This window comes from Sardina pilchardus, chromosome 12, assembly GCF_963854185.1.
Source record: "Sardina pilchardus chromosome 12, fSarPil1.1, whole genome shotgun sequence".
NCBI lineage: Eukaryota > Metazoa > Chordata > Actinopteri > Clupeiformes > Clupeidae > Sardina > Sardina pilchardus.
This window is the reverse complement of record NC_085005.1, coordinates 2,557,337-2,584,390: the sequence shown is the minus strand read 5'-3', so window position 1 is coordinate 2,584,390 and position 27,054 is coordinate 2,557,337. Positions and strand designations below refer to the sequence as shown.

General features: G+C 48.9%; 1 protein-coding gene across 2 annotated transcripts in view; it reads left to right on the top strand.

The window, feature by feature from the left end:
• Nucleotides 1-27,054, top strand: part of bach2b (BTB and CNC homology 1, basic leucine zipper transcription factor 2b) — a 70,922-nt gene that overhangs the window by 18,473 nt on the left and 25,395 nt on the right. For both annotated transcript variants that reach the window (XM_062551157.1, XM_062551156.1), the window contains exon 2: nucleotides 25,614-25,868. In XM_062551157.1, coding sequence (XP_062407141.1) covers nucleotides 25,626-25,868 — 243 coding nt within the window. In that variant the 5' untranslated portion in view covers nucleotides 25,614-25,625. The remainder of the gene's footprint in view (nucleotides 1-25,613; nucleotides 25,869-27,054) is intronic.

Below are 27,054 nucleotides of genomic sequence, written 5' to 3'. Positions count from 1 at the left end.
GAAGAACCTTCATAATTATGAAGCTCAGACGCAGCAGTTGGTTTTGCTGCCAAGTGGTCATGCAGCAAGACAGTGAGAAGCACGTTCCTGTGGAGCTGTGGGGGTTCATTAAAGTGCCATTTGAGATGTTTGCACCAGGAATGAAATACACAAACTCATCGCACGCTTCTTATTAAGTACTCTGGTGTAGCGGTAATTGCTCTTGTGAAGGAGATAAAGCGTGACCTACAATCTTCCACACACACGTCCACAGGCTCAGCTCTGACACTAGCATTACCTATACTGTACATGTAGCCCACTGGAATCGCCCAGTGCAGTCTCCATGCTCTACATGTGCTGCTGCTGCTACATACAGCGTGTTATTGCAGAGCACCGAGTGTCACTGCGTCTCCCCACATGCACTATTCCCACAGCAGAGGGGTGCTGCTCAGAGCCATTGTGTCCAACACTAGAGCTGAAGGCACCACTGCACACCCACAGCTCAGCGCTGCCCTCCAGGACATGCTGTAGTAGCCTAGCGCACACATGTGTCCTCTCTGCTCCCTGCTCCTGCTCAAAACACCTCCTGAAGCATGGGAATTCCTGCTCTTCCCCACCGCCACTCTCTCAAAGGATCCCTGTGGGAACGGCACTTGTGGAGCCGGAGTGTGAAGGGCCAATGCTCCAGGGACGCGTAGATCAACAGGAGACTGAGGGAGGAGGCAGAGAGGACCTCCAAAATGGTGTGGGGGAAACAAGCTCATTTGATTTGATGGTGCTTGTTAACCACGCGTTCTCTCGTCGAGGCCTACTTTAAGTTAGGTCACTGTTCCTTTTGATTGAATTCCAGCTCTTGATCTGAATACTCATCGCCATGGCAACCATAATGTGGGGCATTTGCCAATGGACTACTTAAGAATTCTCCAGACTATTCCACCAAGACTGTCACACTGTCAGCGATCGCCCCACTCCTCTCCCATGTTAGCCCTTTCGAGCAGTTATTTTAGAACCCCTGGTCCCATTGTTAAATTAGACACTTGAAAGCATCAAAGGAGCTGCGCGCTCTTGCAAATGAGGACTGTGTTCATCAGGGCTCTTCGGTGGCACTAAAGTGTCTTTGGACTTGCACAGGCATCTGAATGACATTGCCCTCGCGCTAGTGCTTTTGAATGACTCCTCCAAAAGTCTTTGAAACGAGTGGCGTGCGTAGTGCCGACGTGGTAATATTGAGGAGACCTCCCAGAAGCGCCGCTTATTTCAACTGGGAACGCGCTCTCTGAATCGTAAGCTGGGCTTGATGACAACACACTTCTAATCACCTCCTCCTGAGTTTGGCCTGATTTAGCATGAGTGAGCTGAATATCACTGTACTTATTCAAGGACCTGGTGTCCTTGAAGCCTCACAGCTCTTATCACTAAGCAGCACCTTGAAGTTCTAAGGGTAGTGTGGCGTGCGTGTAGACGCAGCTTAAGTAGTCATGACAAAATATCCTCCTCTCCGCGGAGGTAAATCAGCACTTGACAGAAGGACTTGTCAACCTCGCGCGCCGAAACCAGTTTTCAGCTTCCAGCCCCTCAAAGTGTCGAGCCGTGCCCACTTTTACAGTAGTGCAAAACAACCTCTCAAAAGATCTGCTAACCCATCTGGCTGAGGTGATTAGCAGAAGCCTAGACAGATGGCGCTGCGGCCAGATTCCCCATGGCTTCAGGGGTGTATTAATCTGCATACAGTACCTCTGACAAGCCGGTTTGGTTCCCATTATCATATTGGCATGATGTCTCACTAACTATGACTCAAAGGCAATGGTTCGGGAGGGAAAAAGCGCTTTCCTCTACGCCTCCCTCCCCCTTCCTCCCTCTCCAACAGGCCCGGTCTGAAATATCACACAGTTCAGTCCTCATTTCCTGCTGGGGAGCGAGCGAGAGCGAGCGTCTCAGGCCCTCAGGATGTTTTTGTTAAGGACGAGGCAGAGGGTGGTTCGCCCGCCGTCCCCCCTCTTGTGGGGTAGATGGAATAAGCTGCTGCCTGTGAACGGCGTGGAGTCTGGAAATGTTGACACACCAGAGGCGCGCGCACGAGAGAGAGAGAGAGAGAGAGAGAGAGGGAGGGAGAGAGAAAGGGAGAGAGGGGGGAGAGAGAGAGCCCAGAAAGGCCAGGAATCCCCCAGAGCAGAGGCAGCAGCAGGGCGGGAGTCGGAGCGGAGCGGAGCTGAGGAATGCGCCGAGCTGAGGAGTCACTTATTTACTAGCTGAACTCACTGAACCTGGCCTGAGTCAGCGGCTTCAAAGCGGCTCAATATGGCGCGAGATGGCCGTCTCCGAGCCCCTGGCCACACTCCTTGCTCATTCCCCTTTGCCCTCCTGCCCCCTCCCTCTGCCACACAACATGCCCCCCCACCCAGCCACACACACATACACACACACACACACACACTCAGACCACCTCCCTCTCTTGCTCTCTTTCCCCATACCCCACCTTCTCCACTGATTGAGTCTCAAGCTGCCGTCATCCGATTGGTCCGGCGGCTTGCCCACTGTCAAAACAACCCTGCCCCCCAACACACACTCAGGCGCACAGAAAACTGACCCCCCTTCCCCTGCCCTCTAGTCAGAGCCGAGGTCAAGATGAACATATGTTAGAAATGGATGATGAAATAGGAACATGTGAACGGCACTGGAGGTGCTCGTAAAATACTGGAGCTGGCACAAGTGAGCGGGGGGGACAATGGTAACCGAAGGACGATCCGAAACGGAGCGCGGCGCAGGACATTTTTGTACTTTGTATTCCGATATGTGTGTAGCCCCACCCATCCCCCACCTACTCTTTTTTAAACAGGATAATCTGGTCCTTGACCTTCTCAGACACTCCTCTTACTGCATGTCTGAAATGGTCCGCTGATCCTCAGTGAGCGCGCTCACAGAGCTGGTGTATTTACCATCAGATCCATGCCAGTGTTTCCCTGCCTAAGTGTGTAAGCTTGGAAATTGGCAGCCTCATTGTGTTTGCTGTTTCATGTTTAGTTAAATGCCATGTCAAAGATTGTTGTTTACACAAGCACATTCCTCGACGTAGCATTTGAGGTACATATATATATATATTTGAGCTTTGCTTCTGGGAACAGCCAAGGGCATAACCAAGGGTTAGAAAAGAAACAAACATGGAAGGGCTGACAGAGAGCAAAACAGAAATGTCCCCTTGTTGACTGGCAGAAGCCTGTGTATTGTATTAGTAATAGCATCTTCATATTAATCACCCTGCTGAGTAATCACCTTGAAGTAAGATCACGGTGTATGATCTGTGTCATCGGGCTCATGAATATCGCACTGATTCAGACCACTGATTACAGGAATCGGGAGCATTTGAAGTAAGCCTATTTTGATTACATGCATTTATGGGGGAGAAAACTAGTATTGATTGCAGAGACCAAACATGTGAACATCTCTGTGCGCCAGTGCATCCCTCCATGCACTGAGGGTGACAACAGGATGTCCCATCCACCATATCCTACTATAGCGATCACTTTGCAACACCCAGGCTTTATCACACATGCTTGGCTCAACATGTTGTTGTGAAGCAGATGTATAGACAGTCATACGTGTTCTGGCAGAGGAGCAGTATACTGTAAGGTTTTAATATATCATGACTCATATGCTTCCGCTAGACTTAATGTCAGGGTCTGTTACAGTCATTAAAGCTCTGAGGAGTTCCAGAGACTGGTATGATGTGGCAGGAGTTGATCATTGCACAGGGGAAGTCTGTATAGGCATGCTGAGGGGACCTCAGGGCCTTGAGAAATAGTTGGTCCCCGCTCATTCGTTTATTTATTCGTTTATATTCACTTGTTTATCTTTCAAATGTACCCTGACAACAGATCAGATATGATGGTCTAGTTCTCATCTAAATTCTTAGCCAACTCTCGTGGATGTGTCAAGCATTCAGTAGTTCCTAGAAATAGTTTTGTTTTGCTTTTATTTTTATTTGGGGTGTGTGTGTGTGTGCGTGTGTGTATGTACATAAACACATGCACGTCCACCCTTTGGAAAGTAGGTCAGGGACTGACCGAGGTAAAGAATGAGGCAGCAGTTTAGCGGCGGGTCCCAGGGAGAAGCAGTCTCCAGCTACAGGAAGCTTGTTGCAGGGGAGACGTTAAACACCGAGTTCCTGTTTGACATCTGTTTCCACCGAGCCGAGCAGACCAAGCCTCTCGCTGGCAGCCAGGTCTCTGCCTCTGCTGGAGGAGCGCGGCTCTGGCGAGGAAAAAAGGAGAAGAGCTCTCTCTCTCTTTTTTTCTTTCCTTTTTCTGTCTTTTTTTTCTGTTCAGTTTAACTGCTCCATGACCCCTTCCTACCCCCACACACAACCCCACACACACCTCCGCACCACAAACCAACAAAAATTCTGATGACGCTCATATCTCTTGAGCCTGTGCCCAGAAAAACGAAACACCGAGATAAAATCAGGCAAGACAGGTTCTTACACATACTGCTCGGCTGCTAGACGGAGTGGCCGGGGGCTTGTGAATAATTAACCACATGTATATTTAGAGAGAGAATATACGACAGTTATCATCTCTTTCACATGCAATTGTTTGTCAAAATTGATTAATTGTAGCAGAGAAGTCTTCCAAATTTCACATGCAGTTCAATATCCACTTCAAAGTAATTGAAGTATTTCATTCAACAACATTGCTGCTCTGTGCCCAAAACACGTCTCTTTTTTTCATTGTACAGTAGTGCGTCATATTGCTGTTGAAATGCCAGTAATTGGAGTTATTAAAGTGTCATTGAAATATGAATGAATGCAGCGTTTGTTCCAGGAGCGTTGCATGTCTTTATAAGCGATCAGATCAGGGATGTCATTAGTAATGCTCTCATTATTTTGCCAGCAGTACTGTAATAGGACTCTGTCTTTGGATGTCTGTTAGTATTGTGGGGTGAGGTCAAGGTGTTTCTCTGCGATGACTTTGTAATCTACTCCGTGAGAAATTGTAACTTGATGTATTTTCCAAAGGCTGCAAAAAGAAAGGCACATTTTCAGGGTTTTCCGATCCTTACTGAGTTTCAGATGACGTCAAAGGTGCATGAGATGGACGCATTGTGGTGCGCTTGTTTGTCCTTTCTCAGGTGGCATGGAGATGTGCAGTGTCTTATTTGTTTTTCCGTTATCAGGACTCCTGTCCAGTGGGAATCTCTCCTCCTGCTTTTCGGGTGTCCCCTGCACTAAGTCTGTCAGGGCATCCAGCGCTCTATATTTAGCCTCACTCACACAGATAGTATGACTTTCCAAATAGGAGAGGACCAATTATGCACGTACTACACCTTACTGGCCATGACACCGGAGACGGAGCCTTGCGCTTGAGGCATCCGAGGCGGCCGCTGGAGGCGGCGGTGATGTCAGAGGCTGGCTGTAAGGGGAGCCGAGCGGGTGACACAGCCCGGGCACCGGGCCAGCGGGCAGGGGAGAGGCAGGCCACCGCATTCCCATCGCTCAGTCTGAAAGGTGTCATGTGTGTGTCTGCCGGACAGATAGGTGTGTGTGCAGCCGAGGAGCACAGTGTGGCCTCTCCAGCTATATCCACCTTCAGCACACGCGCTGGAGCCTAGTCAACTCGATTGTTGTGCTATTTTACACGCTCCTAATTTGCTCTCTGTGTGATTATGGTCACATCAGCAAGCATTTGGCATTCTTGTTTTGGGGCAAATACACTGTCTCAGAGAAATGCATGTCGGTCAAGTTCGTTGTGGTGCAGCGTGTTTGGATGGGCTGTGTGGCGTTGTGTAAATGCTACACAAACGTGCAGGAGCGCTCTCCAGCCAAGCCCTGTCTCCTCAGAGCACTGTAGGAGTGCAGCTCTGAGAAGCAGCCGTCAGCAGCAGAGCAAACATTTTGAAATGTCACCCGGTTACTCATCATTAGATCACTCAAGCCTTGGAAATGCTTTCATGTTTGAAGCATGCACTTTTTCCCCACACATTTTTCAAATCAAATTTTCTGAAGTTGTTATGATGTTAGAGACCCTGCAGATTTTTCCCTCACGGAAACACTGAGGGCAATCACAGCCCACATTTCCACTTAGGTTTTTTATTATTCATTAAACGTTACTGTGAGTGATTCAGACTTTCCATGTATGAGGCATTTGCAAGAGGAGGACTTCTTTGTCTGTGAGTAATAAGAGAATAATTCACTTCTCTTGGTTGTATGGCACACGGATCCATATTTTCACTGTGAAATACCAACTGTTGACTCATACTTTGTGGTATTAATTGCACCACTCATATGTTGTGGAAAGGTGTGTGAGTATCGGTGTAATTAACATATTGGAGCTCTCCCTTCTGCTTTAGTCTGCAGAATTCCTCACCCATCCTCCAAGCGGATCATTCTTATGCATATTGCATGTTCACATGGGGAGGGATCGCTGCTCCCAGTTGCAGCAGCATGCCAGCACTTCCGAGGTGCCGTTGTTGCTGACACACTCTCACCTCTCCCTCCCAGCCAGGGCCTTATTACTGAGACACTCTAATGGAGTGGACCACTTCTGGGACTGCTGCCCAAGAGCGAGAGCACAGAGAGGCAGAGGAGAGAGAGAGAGAGAGAGAGAGGAGAGAAGGAGGCTCCACATAGTCACTGGAGACAGACACAACGGGGAGAGAGAGAGAGGGAGAGAGAGAGAGAGAAGAGGGGAAGATGAGGACTAGTGAGAGTGGCGCCCATAGGCATGAAGCGTCGCTAGGTGTGAGAGGTGTAGCCATAAAGGGCATAAAGCGCTCATGTAGTGTTGAGGGCCACAGGGCGGCGATGGGGCCGATCAATAGCGCCCATAATGTGGACATGAGTAGTCTGACATCAATATCAGGCGCCCAGCCCTCCCAGCACTATTGTGCTTCCGCGTCCGCACCCCCACGCACCACCACCCACCACCCCCGGTGCCCACCCCCTCCACCCTCTCTGCTGCCCACCGCTCAGAGCGTCCGAGGGAGACAGAGAGGCATTGACCGGCGAGCGCAGCGCGGCTCATGCAGGCCTCTGTGCATTGTTGCCTGGCCGCTGGTCTCACAGTGAGCTCATGGTCCAGGCAGTCCTTACCTGCCCCTCGTCAGCTGGGGAGCCCCGGAGGAGGGCCGCGCCAGCGCCGGCGCCGGCCCGCTCATTCCAGAGCCATTAAAACACGGTGATTAGGGGAGGCTGCTGACATCAACCGATTGTTTGTGAGTCTCCGGTGTTTGGTTTTTATTGACTTGTGAAAGGAAGGTTTGGAACTCGGTTTCGCCCGGGCCCTTTTCAAACGGAGAAATGTAATGCTCCCTCTCGGGTCTGAATCAGTGGACTGGTGAACTATTTACAAGTCTCCAGCTCTGAGTTACTGTAGCAAGGTTCTGGAAATGTTTTCCCTTTTTTTTTTTTTAAAGTTAATCACAATCCAAAATGATTTGAGGAAACCAGGAGCACAGATAGCAGCAGGTGGAGGTATGACTACTGAGCACTGACTCACCGCTCCTCAGGCCCCTTGTCCTGACAGAGCCCAGAGCCCGGGCCTGCAGCGCTGATGATAGACAGCGACTAAAGAGGAAGACCCCAAAAGACCTGAAACATCTGCTCCCAGACAGCAGATAAATCGCACACATGCAGCCGGCGCTGAGTTGGGATTACTTCAAGAATGTCTGCTCTGTCATGAGGTATTTCGATGCTGAAGAGCCATTCTCTTGTCCGATGGCCGCTATAAAAACAATGGAGCCCGGCCTGCTTCTCTGTGGGCCCGCGCCAACAAAAGGGCCCTTTCATGTCCCCGTATTATTCTTCTTTCTTCCCGCCTGCCCTCTCCTGCCGACTCACGCAGTCCCGGCCTGAGGAGCATGACTAAGTTGACCCCGCTTCAAACAGCGCCGGGCTCGCCGGGCCGCCCCAAGTTTGATGAATGGCTTCAATTCCAGCGAGACTCACATGGCAACAATAAGCTAATAAAGGAGCCTCTCCACTGTCTCTGGTGCTCTCAATCCGCACCGCTCTCTCACACACACTCACACACACACTCGACTCGACGCCCCTCTCAGGCACCCTCTCTCTCTCTTCCTGGCTTTATCTCTGCTTGCAGAACTCTGCTGCTGGTGCACGCTACTGTTACCAGGGTGCCTCTCCTTTTTGCAAGATGCAGATCAGGGGGGCGTAAGAAGGAGACGAGTAGAGACATTGACTTTGACATTGACTCTTTGCAGATCCGCACTCTGCAGGGGTTAGATTGAGAGACTGGCCCCCCTTGCTTTTCCAGGGCCAACATCGACTGATTGAAACCAAGAGCAGTAAGCTCCAAAGAATCTGGAATTTAGCCAACTATGCAGCCTGTGGCAATATCCAGCAGAGCACAGTGTGCTGAAATCAACTCCGTTACAGTTGAGTTTTTGTTTTGTGTTTTGTTTTCGGAGGGAACGTTTCTCCTCTTTGTGTTGGTGGCCAGCTGTGGAGGTGGTCAGAGGTGAGGTGCTCTCTGGCGAGGGGGAGGAGCCAAAGCAGCGGGCCAGTGCTTCTCCAGCACTCGACCTGGAAAACTCACCTGAGCGCCTACAGGGGTGGAGGGCGAGCACCACGCCTTAGCCTTTGGGTGGAGGGCGAGCACCACACCTTAGCCTTTGGGTGGAGGCAGAGCCATATAAAGAGAGAGTTGCGACAACCCGGGTACAGAAAATTCGGTTTGTGACGTGGTTCGTGTAACTTCAAGTAGTTCAAATAGTTCCCGGAAGCGATTTTGACTGTTCGTTAGAATCATAAAATAACCGTCTTTTACTGTCTGTTAACGAGTGTTCGATCCTAACTTCCGGCAACTATTGTTGAGAAAATATGGAACATTAGCGTCAATGGAGTTGTCGCAACTCTCTCTTTATATGGCTCTGGGTGGAGGGCGAGCATCACTCATTAGCCTTTGGGTGGAGGGCGAGCACCACACCTTAGCCTTTGGGTGGAGGGCGAGCATCACACCTTAGCCTTTGGGTGGAGAGTGAAGCACCACACCTTAGCCTTTGGGTGGAGGGCGAGCACCACGCCTTAGCCTTTGGGTGGAGGGCGAGCCTGGCGGTGGCCCTGGCTGTGCGGCGGGACCTCTGGGCAGCAGCTGCGCGGAGAAGAGAGGGAATTGATAATCAACGCAGCCCCGTCCCCCCGCCACGCCCTCCTCATCACACACTCATCCATGCCAATGAGCTGGGGATGCCCGCTCTAATTGGAGACGCTTTGATGTGCGCCACGCTTCCCTCTGCCTCTCGACGTGGCACCGGCGCTCCACAATACACTTCCTTCCCTTTCATCTGCCACCAATTATTTTGCTGTGTGAAATAGAATTTCAAAGAATGTGTTAATGTCAGGAATTTCTCCTCATGAAATGGATATTATTTGAAGCTTTCTAATAATAGCACAGAGCATTTCATGTGTGCAAAAGGACACGAAATCCTCAACATAACAATGTATGCAAAAGTTAATGTATATAAATCAAACTGATGTTTGATTTACAGTATATAAGTGCACACATATCAAATGGTGGTTCTGTACTGCTGGTTGGTTTGTTCCTGAGTAATTAGCGCTAGTGTGAGTGTGAGTGTGTGAGGAGCGCGCGGAGGGACAGTGTGTCAGTGCGGAGCGGCGCGGTGCTGTGCTGAATGGAGCGTTGTAATGCTGAAGCCCTGCCTCACATCTGAGACTGTGCCATTAACATTGTGGAACATTCAGTGAGTCACTCCTGGCACTGTCTACACTGGGATGACTCAGTGGGAAGCACTTTATAGGAGACATTTTAGAGAATTCTTTGTTTGTGAGTGTGTGTGTATGAGAGAGAGAGAGGGGGGGGGAGGGAGAGAGAGAGAGAGGGAGGGTGGGGGGAGAGAAACAGAGAAAGAGCAGATGAAATGATGGTAGTCGCTGTGCAGCATTTTATGCATCAGTAAATACACACACACACACACACATGCAGTGTGTCCTCGCTCATGTCTGCACGCAGGCTATTTCCAGCGTGTTCTAGAAGAATGTGTTGTCACGGCTGCGGAGCTGCCTCTGTCTGCCCCGGCCTGCTCATGAGAGCCCTTTGAACTCGGGCTGTGGTCCTCACTAGTGGCGGGAACCCTCCGTCTGCCCCAGCTCTCTCCCCCTAATTCAGCTGCACCCCCCCCAGCGCTGCTCCCTCCCTCCCCCCTGTCAACGTCTCGGTTTCCCCCTGCAGACAAGGGAGTGGTAGTGTGTTTAGGGATGGGCTCCGCAAGACAGCCATAAATCAAAACAATATGGCCGCTGGACTTCTGCTTTTTATTGTTTTGTTTTTCATGGCAAAACAGGGAAAGTATGTGTGTGTGTCCCTCTCTCTCTGTGTTTCTCTCTCTCTGTGTTTTTCTCTCTCTCTCTCTCTCTCTGTGTGTGTGTGTGTGTGTGGAATGTGAGGTGGGGCACCTGTGCTGGTGTGAGTCAGCGTCAGGAGAAGTGGGGGGGTTGTGCCTCCGTGGGAGTGTGGAGAGTGGAGCGCACCCCGGCGTGCTTCTCCTCATGCGACCCGGCCGCTCATGAGAGCATGAGTCACCCTGGCGGCGGCGGCGGCTCCGTCATGCACCTCCGTGTGCTGCTCTGCTCTGCTCGGCTCTGCTCTGCTCTGCTCTGCTCTGTGTCTCTCTCTCTCCCAGGCGCAGGCCGCTTGTGCAACATGAGAGCGTGGAGCGGGCGGGCGGGTGGGCCCCTTCTCTCCCCCCACAGCTGCTTCTCTGTGCTCTTCACCACCTACTGGTGGAGACTAGCACCTCACCAGCCATACGCTGACTTCTGTCTTGTGCAGAAGGGGTGGGCTCACACACACACACACACACACACACACACACACACACACACACACACACACACAGACACACACACACACACACACACACACTCCCCTGAAAGTCCCCAAAAGGAGGCCATGCTGGTGTGCCCCATGATGAAGGGAACAAGGGAAGAGCACTCAACACAGACAGAACACAAGTCTCTCTCTCCACAATATGCCACCTGCAGGGATATTAATAGGGAGGTACTTCTATGCCATTTATGTCATCTATCTTCAGGGCTATGTGTTTGCAATGTGTGTGTGTGTGTGTGTGTGTGTGTGTGTCTGGTCACGTACTCTATATAGGCCGGGCTACAAATCAATCCTCAGCAGGGGTCATATTAGGTCTGGCCAGAGAAGCATATTGAACAGGAGCTCTGGCCATATGGATGCAGCAGCACACGTCTGTGGAATCCATCATGGCTGTTCCCCAGTGCAGAGTAGGAGCAATGGGTTTCTATTAGCTGTTCACAGCAAGACACAGGCACACCGTACATTAATCTGCTGTGAGTATTCTGCCACCTCCTTTCTCTTTCTCTCTCTCTCTCTCTCTTTGTCTCACTTTCTCTCACTCTGTCTTCTTCCTTTCTGTCTCTTTCTCCCTCTCTCTCCTACTCCCTCGTTTCTCTCCCTCTGGTGCCTGTGAGCAGCGCTGCGCAGCGTGGCTTTTCCGTGGGGCAGATTGGGGGGAACGTGCTCCATTCATCAGCCCCAGACTGGAGAGATCACACGGCGCTGTAATGCAGCGCCACAAGCTGCCTTCTCTGCAGCGCACGCTGAGACTCCCCACACGGGAGACTGGAGTGTGACTCTCCTCGTTGTGTTTAACAGCAATCACTTTGCACATCGTCTCCGTCACATCCACTGTCTCAGGGTTGAGATGTGCGTGTGTGTGTGTGTGTGTGTGCGTTTGTATGAATACATTTTAGGTGGGTCGCCGTTGTGTGTGTGTTTGTTTGTGTTTGAGTGTGTGTGAGTGTGCATGTTGGCGTTAAATCTTTTTTTTTTCCTTTCCATGTGCATAGCACCTGTGGGTGTTTGTGGTGTGGGGTGCCGCTGTTGTGTGTGAGCGCAGGAGTCTCCTCTGGCTGACTCACGAGTGTGCCGGCGCTCTGAAGGGCATCTCTGTCCTGGTGTGTCCTCAGCCAAAACAGTAGGCCCCAGACAAGCCCGCATGTGTTTGTCCCGGGGCTTCACATCGCTCGGCGTGCGTGTGGAGATGTGTCTGCGTGTCTGTGTGGGAGTGTGCGCTGTGAGACCATGAGAGGGGCTTGTTTTTAATAAAGGCCGTAATTAGCATAAGCGATGTGTTCTGTGGGAATTCTCATCCCACTCCAGCGTGGAGCAGCAGATGAGACGCTGTGGAGTGTGTCCCGGTGGCTGGAGCTAGCAGTGGGCTTTAATAGAGGCCATGGACTGCAGCCCCACCGCTACCACACAGTCAGGAAAACCTCTCATTCAGGACAAGATATTTTTGAAACAGCTGACCTCCCTGTCTACACGCTAGATTACCAGCTTCACTCTGGACTCCGTAATCATCCCCTATATGGTCAAAAGAAAGATGATCAAATATTTACAAATCTAAATGTAATACCATTCCTAACCCGAACAATGTTATATTCTTTCAACCGCTGAGGTACCACTAATCTTAGCGTGCATTTTTTTTTTGCCTTTAAATCATGCTGTCTGAAGGCTGCATATAACTACAGTGTATACAAAGGGAAACGTAAAAACACCTTTAAACAAACCTCCTTTTCTCCAATCTGTGTAGTCTGGGCTGTTACAAATCCATTGAAGTATAAGACGTCTAAAAATAGCCGGGGCGGGAGGGGGGGTTAGTGGGATTTACTACGCCGCCTGAGCCGTAAACAAACAAGCGTGGTGCAGTGTGCTGTGCTGTGTGCTGCGCTGCTCGGCTCTGCTCTGCTCTGCTCTGCGCTGTCCTGTCTGCTGTGGCAGAGGGCCTCATTAGTGGCTTGTGGGAGGTTGACCTCGGTCAGGGAGCGGCGGGCGGCGGGAATGAGAAGGCAGCGGCGGGGAGCTAGGCGGGGCGGAGTCTGGCCCAGGCAGCCGGCCAGTGTGTGGGAGTCCTGGCCCGCAGATGGGCCCGGCCAGAGAGAGAGCGCGCAGGACCCGGCGCTTTTGGAGAGTCCGAGCGCTGCTGTACGGGCACCCACCCGGCCTTTCCAAGAAACACATAAGCGTCTGTCTGCGGACGGCAGACATGTCATTTCATGCCGTCCGCTTTGCTCCTTCACAAATAGCAACGGCCTGCGTTGGCCTTTTCTGTCCCCTCCCCCTGAACCGCCTGACTCTGCCCGTCCAGCGGGACACTGCGTGTGAGGAGGCGAGGACAGGCCACCTCCGCCTGCCTCCGTAGCCGCCTCCGTCTGCCTCGATTGTGTGTGGAAGCCACGGCTCCACGGTAGCGCCAGCTCCCACACATGCGGACGGGCAGCCTTCCCGACCTCAGCCTCACATCCTCAGTCATTAGTCATCTAGCGTGTCTGCGCCGAGACCCAGACATGTGTAGGGGGGCCTCCATAGGAACGTGCCCCCTCATCCACCCTCCTGTTGCCGCGTGTGAGCCGTGTGTGAGCCGTGCGCGTGTGGGGCTTTTGTGACAGGGCCTGTCCCCTGATGTTAGCTAGCGTGCAAAGCTCCTGCTCGCCGCTCCCCTGGCCACCCACCTCTGGCTGGCTAAACGCACTCATTAGAGTGTGCACATTATCAGAGCTCTCCTGCCCCGGGAGTCCCAGTGTTCTCCCTCCATCAGCCCTCAGCCTCCAGCAGGCGCACGCCAAAGAGCCCTTTCAGGAGGGAAGCGCTTTCATTTTGATTTTGGAAAGAAGCTCTCATCAGGCTTTCATGAGCCTTTCTGACGGAAGTGTCAAAAGATTTGCCATTTTAGGTGACATAGGGGCACTTTTACTCTTGTTAATAATTTGATTGTTAAAGACCTCTCTCTCTCTCTCTCTCTCTCTCTCTGTGCTGCAGTAGATGTGTCTGTAAAAGGGCTTTGGAATCAGAATGAAGTCATTCTCCTCGGTGCTCGTGAACTACTGAGTCACTGAAAATCCCAGCCTGTAATTAAAGACTTTCATAATACTTTTACAGAGACAGTGTGAATGACTAACACTACCTGACAGACACTCAGTCCTACCACAGCCCTTTGTGAACATTTAGCTGAACACGTCGAGATGCTCAGATGAAACCACCTCATCTCTCTCGCCATCATGTTGACAATAGACATATTTCCATGGTATGTACTGTACGTTCTCATTGTTTCTCTTCTGGACTTTGTTATTTACTGCTGTGTTAGTGAGAGGTCAAATGAGGAATGTAGTGTCCTTGACTAAATGAATTCATGGACAGGCATATCATCATTCTTGTGCTCTTGTGCCGCTGTGGCGCTAATGTGTTTTCTCAAGAGACTGCTGCTGATCTGGATTGTTCTGCGCTCTGGAACTTGTTACCATTCAGTGTTTTAATCAAGAGCAAATCAATGTTCATTGAAATATTCATTGATTCCCCCTGAATTAAAATTGGAGCTGTGTAATCTTGTCAGTGTCCCTGCATAATGACACAGGCATTAGACACTGCTGTCTGGAAGGAGCACGGCTGGTGTGTGTGTGTGTGTGTGTGTGTGTGTGTGTGTGTGTGTGTAACCTGGAAAGTGAAATTGTCTCTGTCTTCCCCTCAAGTGTATACTAAGGAAGCGCGACTCTCAAACTGTCTTCACTGAGCGTATCGTACACAGTGACCCCGGTTCCACTTTCTGTCGATGAAATTAGGCTTTTAAACATGCAGGTTTCACTATGAGGCTGCATCTAATCATTTCAGGATCAGGTCAGGTCAGCAGCAGCCAGGGCTTCTCTCTCAGCGCTGGCTTGCATGAGGCAGCTCAGCTCCGTGTGACGTGAGCGTGTCCCCTCCTTCACAGTGTTTCCATTGGGGTTTCAGTGGGGTGTGAAAAGCACTGTCAGAAGACTCTGCTTTCTCCTCTCCGTTTGACTCATCAGTGGTGCTGCTTCTACCCGCTAACCGCAACGCATCACATGTATCGACCTTTCAGCCCTGTTCCTATTCAGTCTGTCGGCGTGGACCTGGGGGACTGTCTGCTGGGCTTGAGCAGGGATTTAGGACCGTAAGACACCCTGCTGTCTGTCAAATTGGTGCTCATTCCTTTAGTGCTCACAAGGAGAGCTGACTCTGTCTCTGTCCCTTCACTGGGGTGGACGTGATTTGTTCCTGGTGCCACAAAATGCAATACCATCAGCCACGTATACACACACACACACACACACACACACACACACAGATAGTCATGCAGACTGCTCTCTCACCTCTCTTCCCAAATTAGCCCTTCACACTTTGTCACTTTGGCTGCCAGCTCATCTGATCTGCTGCTGGGGGGCCGCGCTCTCAAAGAGGAACCTGGAGCCACTCAGCTGACCTGGTCAAGGATCACAGCCAGGGACATTTCATAAAGAACAGAGCATGACTACCCACCGGGCAGTCCTACGCTCAACAGCGCTTTCATTGCATCTAATCGGACGATGATCAAGTGTTCCAAATGAAGGGTGATTGAGGTTATTGAAGAAGAGTTGAAATGTTAGTCACCTGTTATGAAATTACTCCAGACATCCAGTATTGCCTAACAGGGCTCTAATGACTTTTCTTTTCTTTTCTTTTTGGTGGGTGGGGGTGGGCTTTATTGATAGAAGACAGTGAGTGACAGGAAGCAAGTGGGAGAGGTGGGAGAGAGGCAGGGTGGGATCGGGATATGACCCAGGAAGGACTCGAACCCATGTCCCCATCGGTCACCTGGCCACCGTAGCCTGTTGCACCACAGCGCTCTCCAGTGAATGCACCTCTAATACTCAAAGGGCTTGTCTACATTTGTGTCTAGAATGTGTCTTGGGTGATGGATCACAAACGGTCAGCCAAAACACAGCGCGGTTTGCACATGTATACAGACACTGACCACTTGTGTTTAGATTCCTGTATGGCCAACATCCCATTCATCTGAACTGCCATTGTCCCATCAGAGACACATTAGAGTGCATTAGTGTTTACACTATCAAAGATATGAGGTCAAATGCAACAGTGTTGACACTGTAAAAGATATGAGGTCAAATGCAACAGTGTTTACACTATAAAAGATATGGGGTCAAATACATTAGCATTTAAACCATAAAAGATATGAGGTCAAATGCATCTCAGACCATCTCAACAAGTGGGATCAGATCACAATGTGTCTTGGTGATTGTTTACACTTGTATTTAGAACAGACCACTTGGGATAGGATCAGCCAAGACACATTTTAAAAACAAATGTAGACGGGTCAACATTTCTCAAGAGTAGGTAGAAGAACATTGTCCCTGCTAACTGAGGGTCAGAATATTCAGGTATATCATAATGCGACATAGGCTTTCAAAATAATCATTGTGTTGGCTTCTGAACATTATAAAATGTAGAGATTTCATACATAATGAAATATAAACACTACAATTTATAACAAAGGTTATATCAGCCCATGCAAGAGGAGCCACAAGGTGGTCTTGTGTTATCTTGTACTGGCCTAGCAGCTAGTCCAGGTTTCTGTTGAACTAGGTGTCTTTGCTTTGTTAAACATAAAACCTTGCTTTCTTTGTCTGATCTGTTACATCATATTTGGCGTACATTTGGAGGAGTTTGTTTGCTTTAAGTGTGTCTATCTCAGTACCCCTGAGCTGTATTTCACTCCATTTGTGCAGCGTGTGCTTGTGCGTACAGATGCACTATCAGACTATCAGAATGCAGCCAGACAGCAGCTCAGTGTGTAGGAGGCTTGGTGTTGGTGTTGGTGCTTTAATGTGTCACCTCTTTCCTATGGGGAGTTTTTTCCTTCAGCTGCAGTTTCCTGTGGTGTGTGTTGTGCATTTGTTTGTAGAGAGAATGTCAGTTGATTCCTTGGTATGTTTGCTTGTTTGTTTAATCATGATTGTTTGATCAATCTCAGTCTTTGCTGATATCCCACTGATAAATAAGCAATTAATGCTGGCCTTTAAACCTCGCCTCATGTTCTGTTCTGTATCACCTCCAGTTACAGTTCCAAGAGCTCCATTTTCTTCATTAAAATGTTTATCATTTTCAGTCCTCATTTACAGCGGTTTACAGGGAAGGCACACTGTGGGGTTGCGAGACCGACTCTTTTTTTTTTCAGGTGAACTCAACCAGAGCCAGGAAGAATTTGCTTGAGGTAGAGATTACAGTTGTTGACTACTCACTGACAGGACTTTCCTGTCAATATTTTCTTAAAGGCTTACACAGAGAAAAGACTCCTGAGACTAAGATATCAGGCTGGCTGCCTTTCAGCAATGCGGATCACATGAATGGAACTCGGTTAGTTTCAGAATTCACTGTTCTGTTCTGTCATGTTAAACACTTGCAAACATTTTTTTTTTCTTGAGGAAGAGAAACGATCTGACTGACTGAAATAGCGCTGTGACCTGCGAAGACACGAGCAGTTCCACACTTTCTGCACAGTCGGACTCCTTTATTTACGTTTGGGAGCAACAGGAGGCTGAGCTATAGATAACCCCCAGTGTTTCTGTCACATGTCCCGACTGTTACCATATAAGACCACGCAATGACTCACCCAGCTTTCTGACCTGCAGTGTGGGAAGTCATGATTCATGCAAGCTGCATTTAATCACACAGGACCTAAAAATACACTGGCATCCTGTACCCCTGCACCCGCACCTCTCCACCCACTACACACACACACACACACATGCATACACAGACACGCGCGCACAAACACACACCGACACACACACACAGACAGACACACACACACACACACACACATACACAAACACAGAAGCGTTACTCAGTGTGTTTGCTCAACCCTGAAGGGCCTCCCAGTGTGCGTTGTGCTGGCTGAAATGCTCCTGTCATTGGAATGTCACTACCTTGCTCCGACCGGGCGGCGGGTGACAGCATGCTAGGCTCAGCCGCGGCATCACTCTGAGGTAATGGCGTGTTTTGTCTGTGCTGTAGGGGCATTCCATCTGTGTATTAGCCTCAGTGTGTGTGTTTCTTACAGGAAGTGTGGTGAATAGTCTGCAGTGTAGTGCTTTCTTTTCGCTATCAGAAAAAAGGAACATCACAAAGAAAGTATGTTCATGCAGAAATCTGAAAATTTCTCACAACTTTGAACACTGTCAATGCAGGCTGTATGATTTATAGAAAATCTATGCTGACAACGAGCAAATCTGGGATTTGTTTAAAGCTTTTATTCAGATTTTACTCTGCATGTAGATGCCATTTGATATACGTAGGTGTTGGAAATGTGTAGTATCTTTGGATTCAAGCAGTTGTAAATCCTGATATGGGATACATGCTGGTCTTTCCCTGGTGTATTGTTAGCGCTGAGTGACGTAAAGGTTATGGCTTCCACTCATCTCCATTTTGAATGCCAGTTAATTAGGAAGACACAAAGCAGATTCTTCTCTTTTTTAGTAAAAGCAAGTAAGCGAGTAATACGTGATCATGTCCAGTGTAATCATACACGTCTCCTGCAGTAAGAAATAAGATAATATATTTTCATTTTCATGGTAATAATATTAGTCGTTTAACAAGTATGCATGGAAATGCACATCAAGCTAATGTCTTTTTAAAAGTCAAGTGAAGGTGGTTTATCAGTGTCTGCTGAAGAGCAGCCCACACAGGCGTGATGGATACTAATGCTGGCATGATTCAGACCATCTAATCCCTGGTGCTTTAAGAGATTCATGCTCGCCGCACACTGGCCATGTCTCATACCTACATTTTCAATTATGAGCATGTCACCCCACACGCCAGCCGGCTGAGACTCCGCCATGAATATTTAAAGCTGCCTCAGCACAGCTTGTGAAAAATGATGATAAGCTGTTTTTTTGCTCTCTCTCTCTCTTTCTCTCTCTCTCTTCATTTCTCTCTTTCTCTCTCTCTTCATCTCTCTTTCTCTCTTTCTCTCTCTCTCTCTCTCTCTCTCTCTCTCTCTTCATCTCTCTCTTTCTCTCTGTCTCTTTCTATCTCTCTCTTGTGCCGTCTCTGTCTCCCTTGCCTTTTCCACTCTTGGAGATCGAAGTGCAGGCAGACAATGGTATTGATTAGTGTGGCGATAGGCTCTGGCTCCATGTGTCAATGGAGTTGGTCTTAATGAACCCAGGCATCCCCTGACCTTGCTCACCTCCCCCTCCATGCAGCCTTTACCTTGAACCTTTTATTTGCTCATCCAATTTGTCAGGACTGGTCTTTGTACAGTTTGCTTTGTCCCATTCATTCTGAACTTTTCATTGTGAACGCATCTAAGTGGTATTGAAAGTTCAGTTTGAAGAGGTTTTAGAGAGAGTTAAAAGCGTTCTCATTACAGGCAAAAGAGTGGTTGGTTTCAGTAGTGAAACAGTGCAGTGTGTGAGTGTGGCTCCAGGCACATGGAGGTGGCCAGAGAGAGAGAGAGAGGTTAACACATAACAAAGTGCCTCTGTGTGCCCAGAGCAGAGCACTGAGACACAGCAGCAGCAGCAGCAGCAGCACCCCCCCAGGGACAGCAGCCTCTGACGCATCTGGAGCCGTGATCTCAGAATCAATATCAGCATCTCATTCACCTCCTGAAAGCCAGACTGTCCTGTCTTATCTCGGGCCACCGAGACACAGTGCTCTCAGCCGCTGATGTCACTGCCCTGTCTGCCTCCTGTGATAGTCAGCTGGAAAGCCCCGCTTAGGAATCACATCTGTCCTTGCTTCCTTTTGATCTGTCTGCTCTCTCTCTCTCTCCCTCTCTCTCACTCTGTCTCTCTCTATCACGCGGTCTCCTTGTGTCTCTGTCTTTCGCTATCTATCTCTGTCACTCTTACGCATCAACTTAAGCATCTCTCTCTCGTATGCATTTGTGAATCAATTTGCGCAGTAATCTGGAAAGAAACAAAGATACGCTATGACAGGAATGACGAAATGAAAGCCAATGTCGGTTTTTGCACTTTCACAAAACAGCCCTATCCACGTTTGACATCATCAAGGCTCAGTAGGGTTTTTTTCACTTACAGTTCAGCAGGCTATCTCTTTTCATAAGATACACTTATCCGTGAAATGGATGATGATATCCCTCAGGTGGACAAATTAGATAGCATCAAGAAATGAAAGCTCTCTACTGGCTAACACGAATTTATCAAGTGTTCTTCCATATTCAGTCAGCTTTGACACTGATTATTTTCTTACACACATTTTCCATTTCATTTAGATTTTCTAATAGATGGCTGACTGCATAACTAAATGGCTGAATGCATATTGTCAGTGTTATTTTTTAAATAAGGTATGTCGAGAGGACCACTGTTATGCGCGCGCACGCACGCACACACACACACACACACACACACACACACACACACACACACACACACACACACACACTAATTGTTTTTGCTTCCAACATAACCATGGACCACAGACATTTCTGAGTGTGGAAAAGTCCTATTAAGTCCAGGTCTTGGATCCTGTTTCGTGAAGACAGCCCTTTGCTTTTAGCCACCTACTTTCCCCATTCTTACCTAAACTCATTTGCTTAGTTGTAGAATTCAGAATCAGTGCAAAATATTTTAATTGTCATTTTAAAAAGTAATTCAATCAGTAAAGCAACAACATCTTTTTTGTGTGTTCAAGAAAAAACACAATTTAAATTTGCAAGTTTTAACCCATTCTTGTGCAGGGGTGTAACCAGCTGATGGAGAAACCTTTTTATTGTAAACTTCTAAATAATAGTTAATCTCATTGTTAAGGACAATTAAGTTCAATCTTTTTAATGTTGTAAGTCATTATAAAGATCACTGTTCTTTCTCACCAATGCAATTCAACAAAACATGGTCCCAAGTCAGAGCATGAGTGTGTGGTCTTCTCCTCGCCCTGTGCCTGTGCCTGTGCCTGTGCCTCCTGTGCTATGACTCACTCTGGCCCAACAGCACGCTGGTCACTTGAGACGATAATGATGAGGCAGGCCATGGAAAGAATCGTTGTAAATATTTGGCCTGATGTGTTTGGCTCTAATTGCGCGGTGCTACACTGTTATTGTTCAATTGACACATTTCCTGCTCCTTGCCTTGAGCTCACTGCATGTGCCATACTGTACTGTAGCTCTGAGGGGATTTCAAGTGTCTGATGAATGTGCCAAATAATATACTAGCATTACCACTGTACCACCACCACCACCACCACCACCACTACCACTATTACTACTACTATTGCTCATAATGATAATAATAATACTTTTGTATGTTTCTTCAAGAATAACGTATAAATGGTCATGTACTGGATCCTGGTCCTCTATGTCTGAATGCATTTTTTTCCAAGTGATGTGCAGTGGAGGAGCGGGATTAGTCATTGAGCCCAGTGATTAATGCCCAGTGGAGCTTAAACGTAATGAGCCATTAAGTCTGATTGTGTGTCAGTGCATCAGAGGGAAATGTCTCCCTGCACGCTAGACTGGAGCGCTCAGTCACAGGACGCCAAGGCGGCCCAAGAGCCAAGCTGGCAAATAGTTGTGTGTCCCACCGAGCCCTCCCTGAGTAAAAATAGGCCCCCTCTCACATGAAGCTGTCAGCAGGGTAGCGCCTGTTCAGTAACGTGTGCTCACACATTCACTTCTCCGCCAGCACACCAGCTCTCCAACACACCCGGCGCATTCACACCTCTCCGCACCGCGTCCAAGGAGGAGGGTGGAGCGAGAGGTGCCCGGTGGGTGGGTGGAGCTGGGCGTGATGTCATGCGCGTGATGTCAGTGCTGTGGGCCGTCGGTGCGGCGCGATGGTGCGGGCGCCTTTGTTCTGTCACCGAGCTCATCCGTCAGACAGCCCCCACCCCCCCTACCCTACCCCACCCTAACGCTCCATCTAGCGCTCCCGCTGTGGAGTGGCGGAGCCGCTGGAGCCGCTGGCGCTGCTGGACTGTAAGGGGGCCACGATGGCTGCGCTGCTGGGCAGTATGGCGTTATGGCCGCGATGATTCAGAAGGCTTGTTGTCTGACTACTGGCTGAATCAGTGCTGTGGGGCGCTTGGGTGTCAGTGCTGCGCGGGTCACCCTCTTTGATGTGTGTGTGTGTGTGTGTGTGTGTGTGTGTGTGTGTGTGTATGTTTAGTCCAGTCACTAGACACGGCCCAGCCCCCCGTGACATTTGAGGTGACTGGCTGTAGTGGACTGGAATGCTGCACTAGCATTTCCAGCAGAAATGAAGCGACTTTTTGATGACCGTCCGGCCGCGGCAAACTAGAGGCATGTCCTGCCCCGCCGTAGTGCCAGTGTAGGAAGTAAACAGAGCGAAGTCTTAAGCTCTCTCTGCACTGGGATTGCGGAGGCTTTTCAGGGCACCCGCTGCTACTCCGTGACTGTGTGCTGGAGCATTCAGAGCTGGAGAGCCTCCAGCCTGTGGCCAGGATTGGGAGCCAAGCAGTGGAACATTTTCATTCTGATCATGGCCTCTCAGGTCGGCTCCGCCGCTCTCGCTCTCTCTCTCTCTCTCTCTCTCTCTCTCTCTCTCTCTCTCTCTCTCTCTCTCTCTCTCTCTCTCTCTCTCTCTCTCTCCTCCCTCTCTCTGTCTCTGAGAAGGCAGCGTGAGCCCCGGAGCCCCAGAAAAATGGAACGCTATCTGTCAGCGGTGTGGGAAACTCATCACGATGCCTCGCATTTGATCTGTGTAGGAGTGTTCGTCACAAAGCCGGTTAGCTGTTTCCGTTTGCAGGAGGAGGCAAAGACAAATTGCCCTCGAAAACAAAAAAGAAAAGAAGTGGAGAGAGAGAAAAAAAACCTGCCTCGTTGCATCCCTCAGCAATTCCAATCAGAGCCCAACCAGAAACTAGTCATTTGTGGTGTGTGTGTGTGTGTGTGTGTGTGTGTGTGTGTGTGTGTGTGTGTGTGTGTGTGTGTGTGTGTGTGTGTGTGTGTGTGTGTGTGTGTGTGTGTGTGTGTGTGTGCGTGTGTGTGTGTTTGCGTGTGTGTAATCCTTGCATTTTTGGACTCAGTAGAAAAACAGGCATCTGATGTACAAGCAAAGCAACAAGCACATTCCTCCCCAGAAATAGGCGTTTTGTGTTTGGATGGTTCATGATCCATGTAACCACATGTGGAATATCTGACGAGGGCCACAGCAAAATGTTTGCGAGAGAAAAAACAAGGAAGAGGCAGTAATTGGAGTGGCCTCTCAGACAGGCGTTGTGGATGTCTGGAGTCAAAGCATCCAGGGCACTAACTCTAGAACCCTCACAGCTGCCATCTTTCCCCTGGACAAAGCCACCACCACCACCACCACCAGACGACTGGCCCTCTTGCTCTCTCTCTCTCTCTCTCTCTCTCTCTCTCTCTCTCTCTCTCTCTCTCTCTCTCTCTCTCTCTCTCTCTCTCCTTCTCTTGATCACTCCGTCTCTGTTGCCCTGTGTCCAAGCAAGCAGAGGATTCTTTTGCTTGGAAAGAGTTTGCTCATGTAGACAGATAAAAGCGTGCCTTTCCGAATATTGCTGTGATTGCGCACGGCTGACGCAAGAGTCTTCCCCTCTGTGGACTACAGAACACAAGCCAGTGTGTCCCTCAGCCCAGGGCATGTATTGTACACCTGATTCACAGGCCATCCAAGGCCCACAAGAATCAAACCGTCAATCACAGCCTTATTAGCTGATTGAATCAAGCAGAGTGGTCTTTCCAGGCCAGTCAGACATCAGCGTGTGTGGTGTGTGTGTGTGTGTGTGTGTGTGTGTGTGTGTGTGTGTGTGTGTGTGTGTGTGTGTGTGTGTGTGTGTGGTGTGTGTGTGTTGACTCGTGGCGGTAATCCTCAGACTCAGGGCTCAGAGGCGCTGGTGAGTAGGAGAGGAGGAGGCTCACCTGTGGCCTGGCAGCCTCCCTCTGCAGCCCCACACTTTCCATCTGCAGAGGAGGCTTTCCACTGGGCGGCCAGCCCTCTAGACGCTCCCGCTGTGGCCCCTCTCGTCTGTGTGTGTGTGTGTGTGTGTGTGTGTGTGTGTATGTGTGTGTGTGTGTGTGCGTGTGTGTGTGTGTGTGTGTGTGTGTGTGCGTGTGCGCGTGCGCGTGTGTGCATGTGTGTGTGTGTGTGTGTGCTATGATGCCAGAGAGGGCGCCCACATGTCAGGCAGGACTGCTGCAGCTCAGGGCCGTGCTATCAGGGGAGGTGTGCGGCGAGACAGGGGTGTGTGTGTACGCCAGGCGGGAACAAATAGATTTGGCAAGATGGTAAACAGACCCTTAGACAGATTCATCATTTCATTTTTTATGTTTGCTAAATGTGATGTGTCTTCTGGGAGTGGAGTCAACCCACTCATCCTTCACTGCAGAGTAGACTGGCAGGAAAGGCCATTATCTCTCTCTCTCTCTCTCTCTCTCTCTCACTCTCACTCTCTCACTCTCTCTCTCTCTCTCTCACACACACACACACGCACAGACACACACACTACAGTGGAAAATGCTATGCTGGCTAGCTTAAATAAACGGAATAAATAAATTACAATATATCGTAGGAACTGTTTAGTCATGTATTCAAGAAGAGCGCTTGGCATACAGTAGCTGTTTTAAATATGATATTCTCCCACGGATCAGATGTTTTCTAATGTACAGGCTCAAGCTGGAGCCTTCGTCTGCACGTGGGTGTGCTCATGCATATTCATTTCTCAATGAAGCTGTGGACATATTTAAAGCCATGTGTGTGTTTGTCCTGTATTCTATTCTATGGTCACCTCTCTCAGATTCAGAGGTCCACTTCATTTGGATTGCCTGCTACGGTCGCCAGCAAGTGGCCTTTAAATAGCGCATGGATCGAACACAATGAGATGGCCCGTGATTAAGACACTCCAGCGGTCTGTTAACATTTAGAGTGAGAGTGTGTGTACATGAGCAGTGCTAATCTTAACACACTACCTACACAACCCCCCCCCCCCCCCCCCTGGAAAAATGCACATATGACACATGCACTGGTTTCTGGTGAACAAATACAGTGACATTTACTGTAATGTGACATTGCCTTGTACATTGCAGACTACTCGTCAATGTATCTGTCTTTGCCATAATGCTAGGGCCGTATCTTTACCTGAGCATCTGTCTGCAGTGTCTAAAGGCATTTGTGTGTTTTTGTGTGTTTTTGCGAATGTGTTTTGCCTGTGTTTAAACATGCAGAAGGGTGACTGACGTGGTGTGTCAGAGCTGGGTTAAAGTTTGCTGAGGGTGTTTGTGGTTGTACTTGCCTCAGCCTGCGTGGATGTATGTGTGTGTGGGATTACATAGTTATCACCTGCCTTGTACTGTGTGTGTGAACGTGTGTGTGTGTGGGTGTATGTGTGTGTGTATGTGTGTGTGTGTGTGTGTGTGTGTGCTTGCGCGTGGATGTAAAGGAAGGAGTGCATATATATATGAGTGTGTGGGAGTGTATTTACAGTATTTATGCTGGAAGAATCAAAACCCACAAGCAGGCAGTCACTCGTCACACTGTGTGTTGAATCATGGCGCTATGCAACTGGGACAAAGCCTGACACAAACATAATGAGTGAACGTGTGACTTGTGTGTGTGTGTGATTATATTGAGGAATATACTGAATGTGTTAGAATAGGATTGTTCATGTGTGTGTGCATGTGTGTGTGTGTATGTGTTGGTGTGTGATTGTATTGAGGAATATACTGAATGTGTGAATAAGACTGTGTGTGTGTGTGTGTGTGTGTGTGTGTGTATGTTTCTATGTATGAATTCCTCGCACTACTCTGACTGTACTGACCAGCTCTGCGTCTGCTCTTTTCAGGGTGTGAGCGGAATGTCCGTGGATGAGAAGCCTGAAGCCCCGATGTACGTGTATGAGTCGACGGTTCATTGTACCAATATCCTCCTGTGCCTCAACGACCAGCGCAAGCAGGACATCCTGTGCGATGTGAGCGTCCTGGTGGAGGGGAAGGAGTTCCGGGGGCACCGCGCCGTGCTGGCCGCCTGCAGCGAGTACTTCCTCCAGGCGCTGCTGGGACAAGCCGACAATGAGCTGGTGCTCAGCCTTCCCGAGGAGGTACAGTACGCTGCTCAGGCGCACGGCCACGCACACACACATCACACATCACACATCACACATCACACTCACATCACACACACATCACACACACTCACGTCCACGTCGCTGGACACGGCTTTAAATACCGCCTACACCTGTGCCAGGGCTGTACGCTTAGCTTTTTCACTAGGAGCATAGGTGCTCCTAAATGAAAAAATGTAGGAGCACAGAAAAAAATTTAGGAGCACTATGAAATTTCCTTGAAAACCTTATTGCCTTAAGCAGGATACAGATCATTCACAGCAGTGGCAATCCTAGTCTCTGCTCAAACCCTGCACACACACAGAAAATGGGTTGTCTGGTTTCTATTTCATATTTTGAATTCAGAATTTGTATACATTTTGTTAACAATTCATAGCATTAAAGGTTCTGCATAATTACTTATAGCTTAAGATTCAAAGTAATTTGAATACTTCATATTGATTACACTAACACTTGTCTTTAATGATATTACAGGGGTGGTGTGTAAGTCTAATTGAGTGCCTGTCACTTTAAGCAGTACCGTAGCCTACGTGGACATAATTAGATTTCATTCGGTTTTAGGAAAATATAAACGCATAGTTCAAGGATAGCCTACATGTTTTCATTCAATAACATGAATGTTATATATTCAAAAATTCAAAATACTTACAACGGGAAAGACAAATATTTCCGGTGTAATAGAAAAGATTAGTGTCCAGCAATGTGAACTTCTATGATTTAGGTAGCCACCGTAGCATGGCATTATGAGTTGTCCGTTCACTTTTTTCTTGGTCATCTTTAGTTGGCTGGGTGCTTAACTTACTCTACCATGACTTGTCTTGGAGTCTGGTAGCCTTTATATGTTACAGGCTATCCAATGAGTGACAACCAGTGCTGAAAATAAAACGTTACGGTATTCTCCTCCTGATAACGTTAGTGGAATGGATTTAATGTGAATGTAGCCATAAAAAGACGCATATATGATACATATATGATGGCTATATGATACAGCGCATATTTGCGATGAATATGTTCCGCCTTTTTAAAGCAGATGTAGCCTACACCGAACCGTGGTTATACATCATTTAGACAACTGAATCAGGATACCATCTTTGTTTCATAGAAGTCTACCAGGCCTATGTCAAATGCAGGCTTGGGTGAAGCTGGGAGGAATTTAACGCAC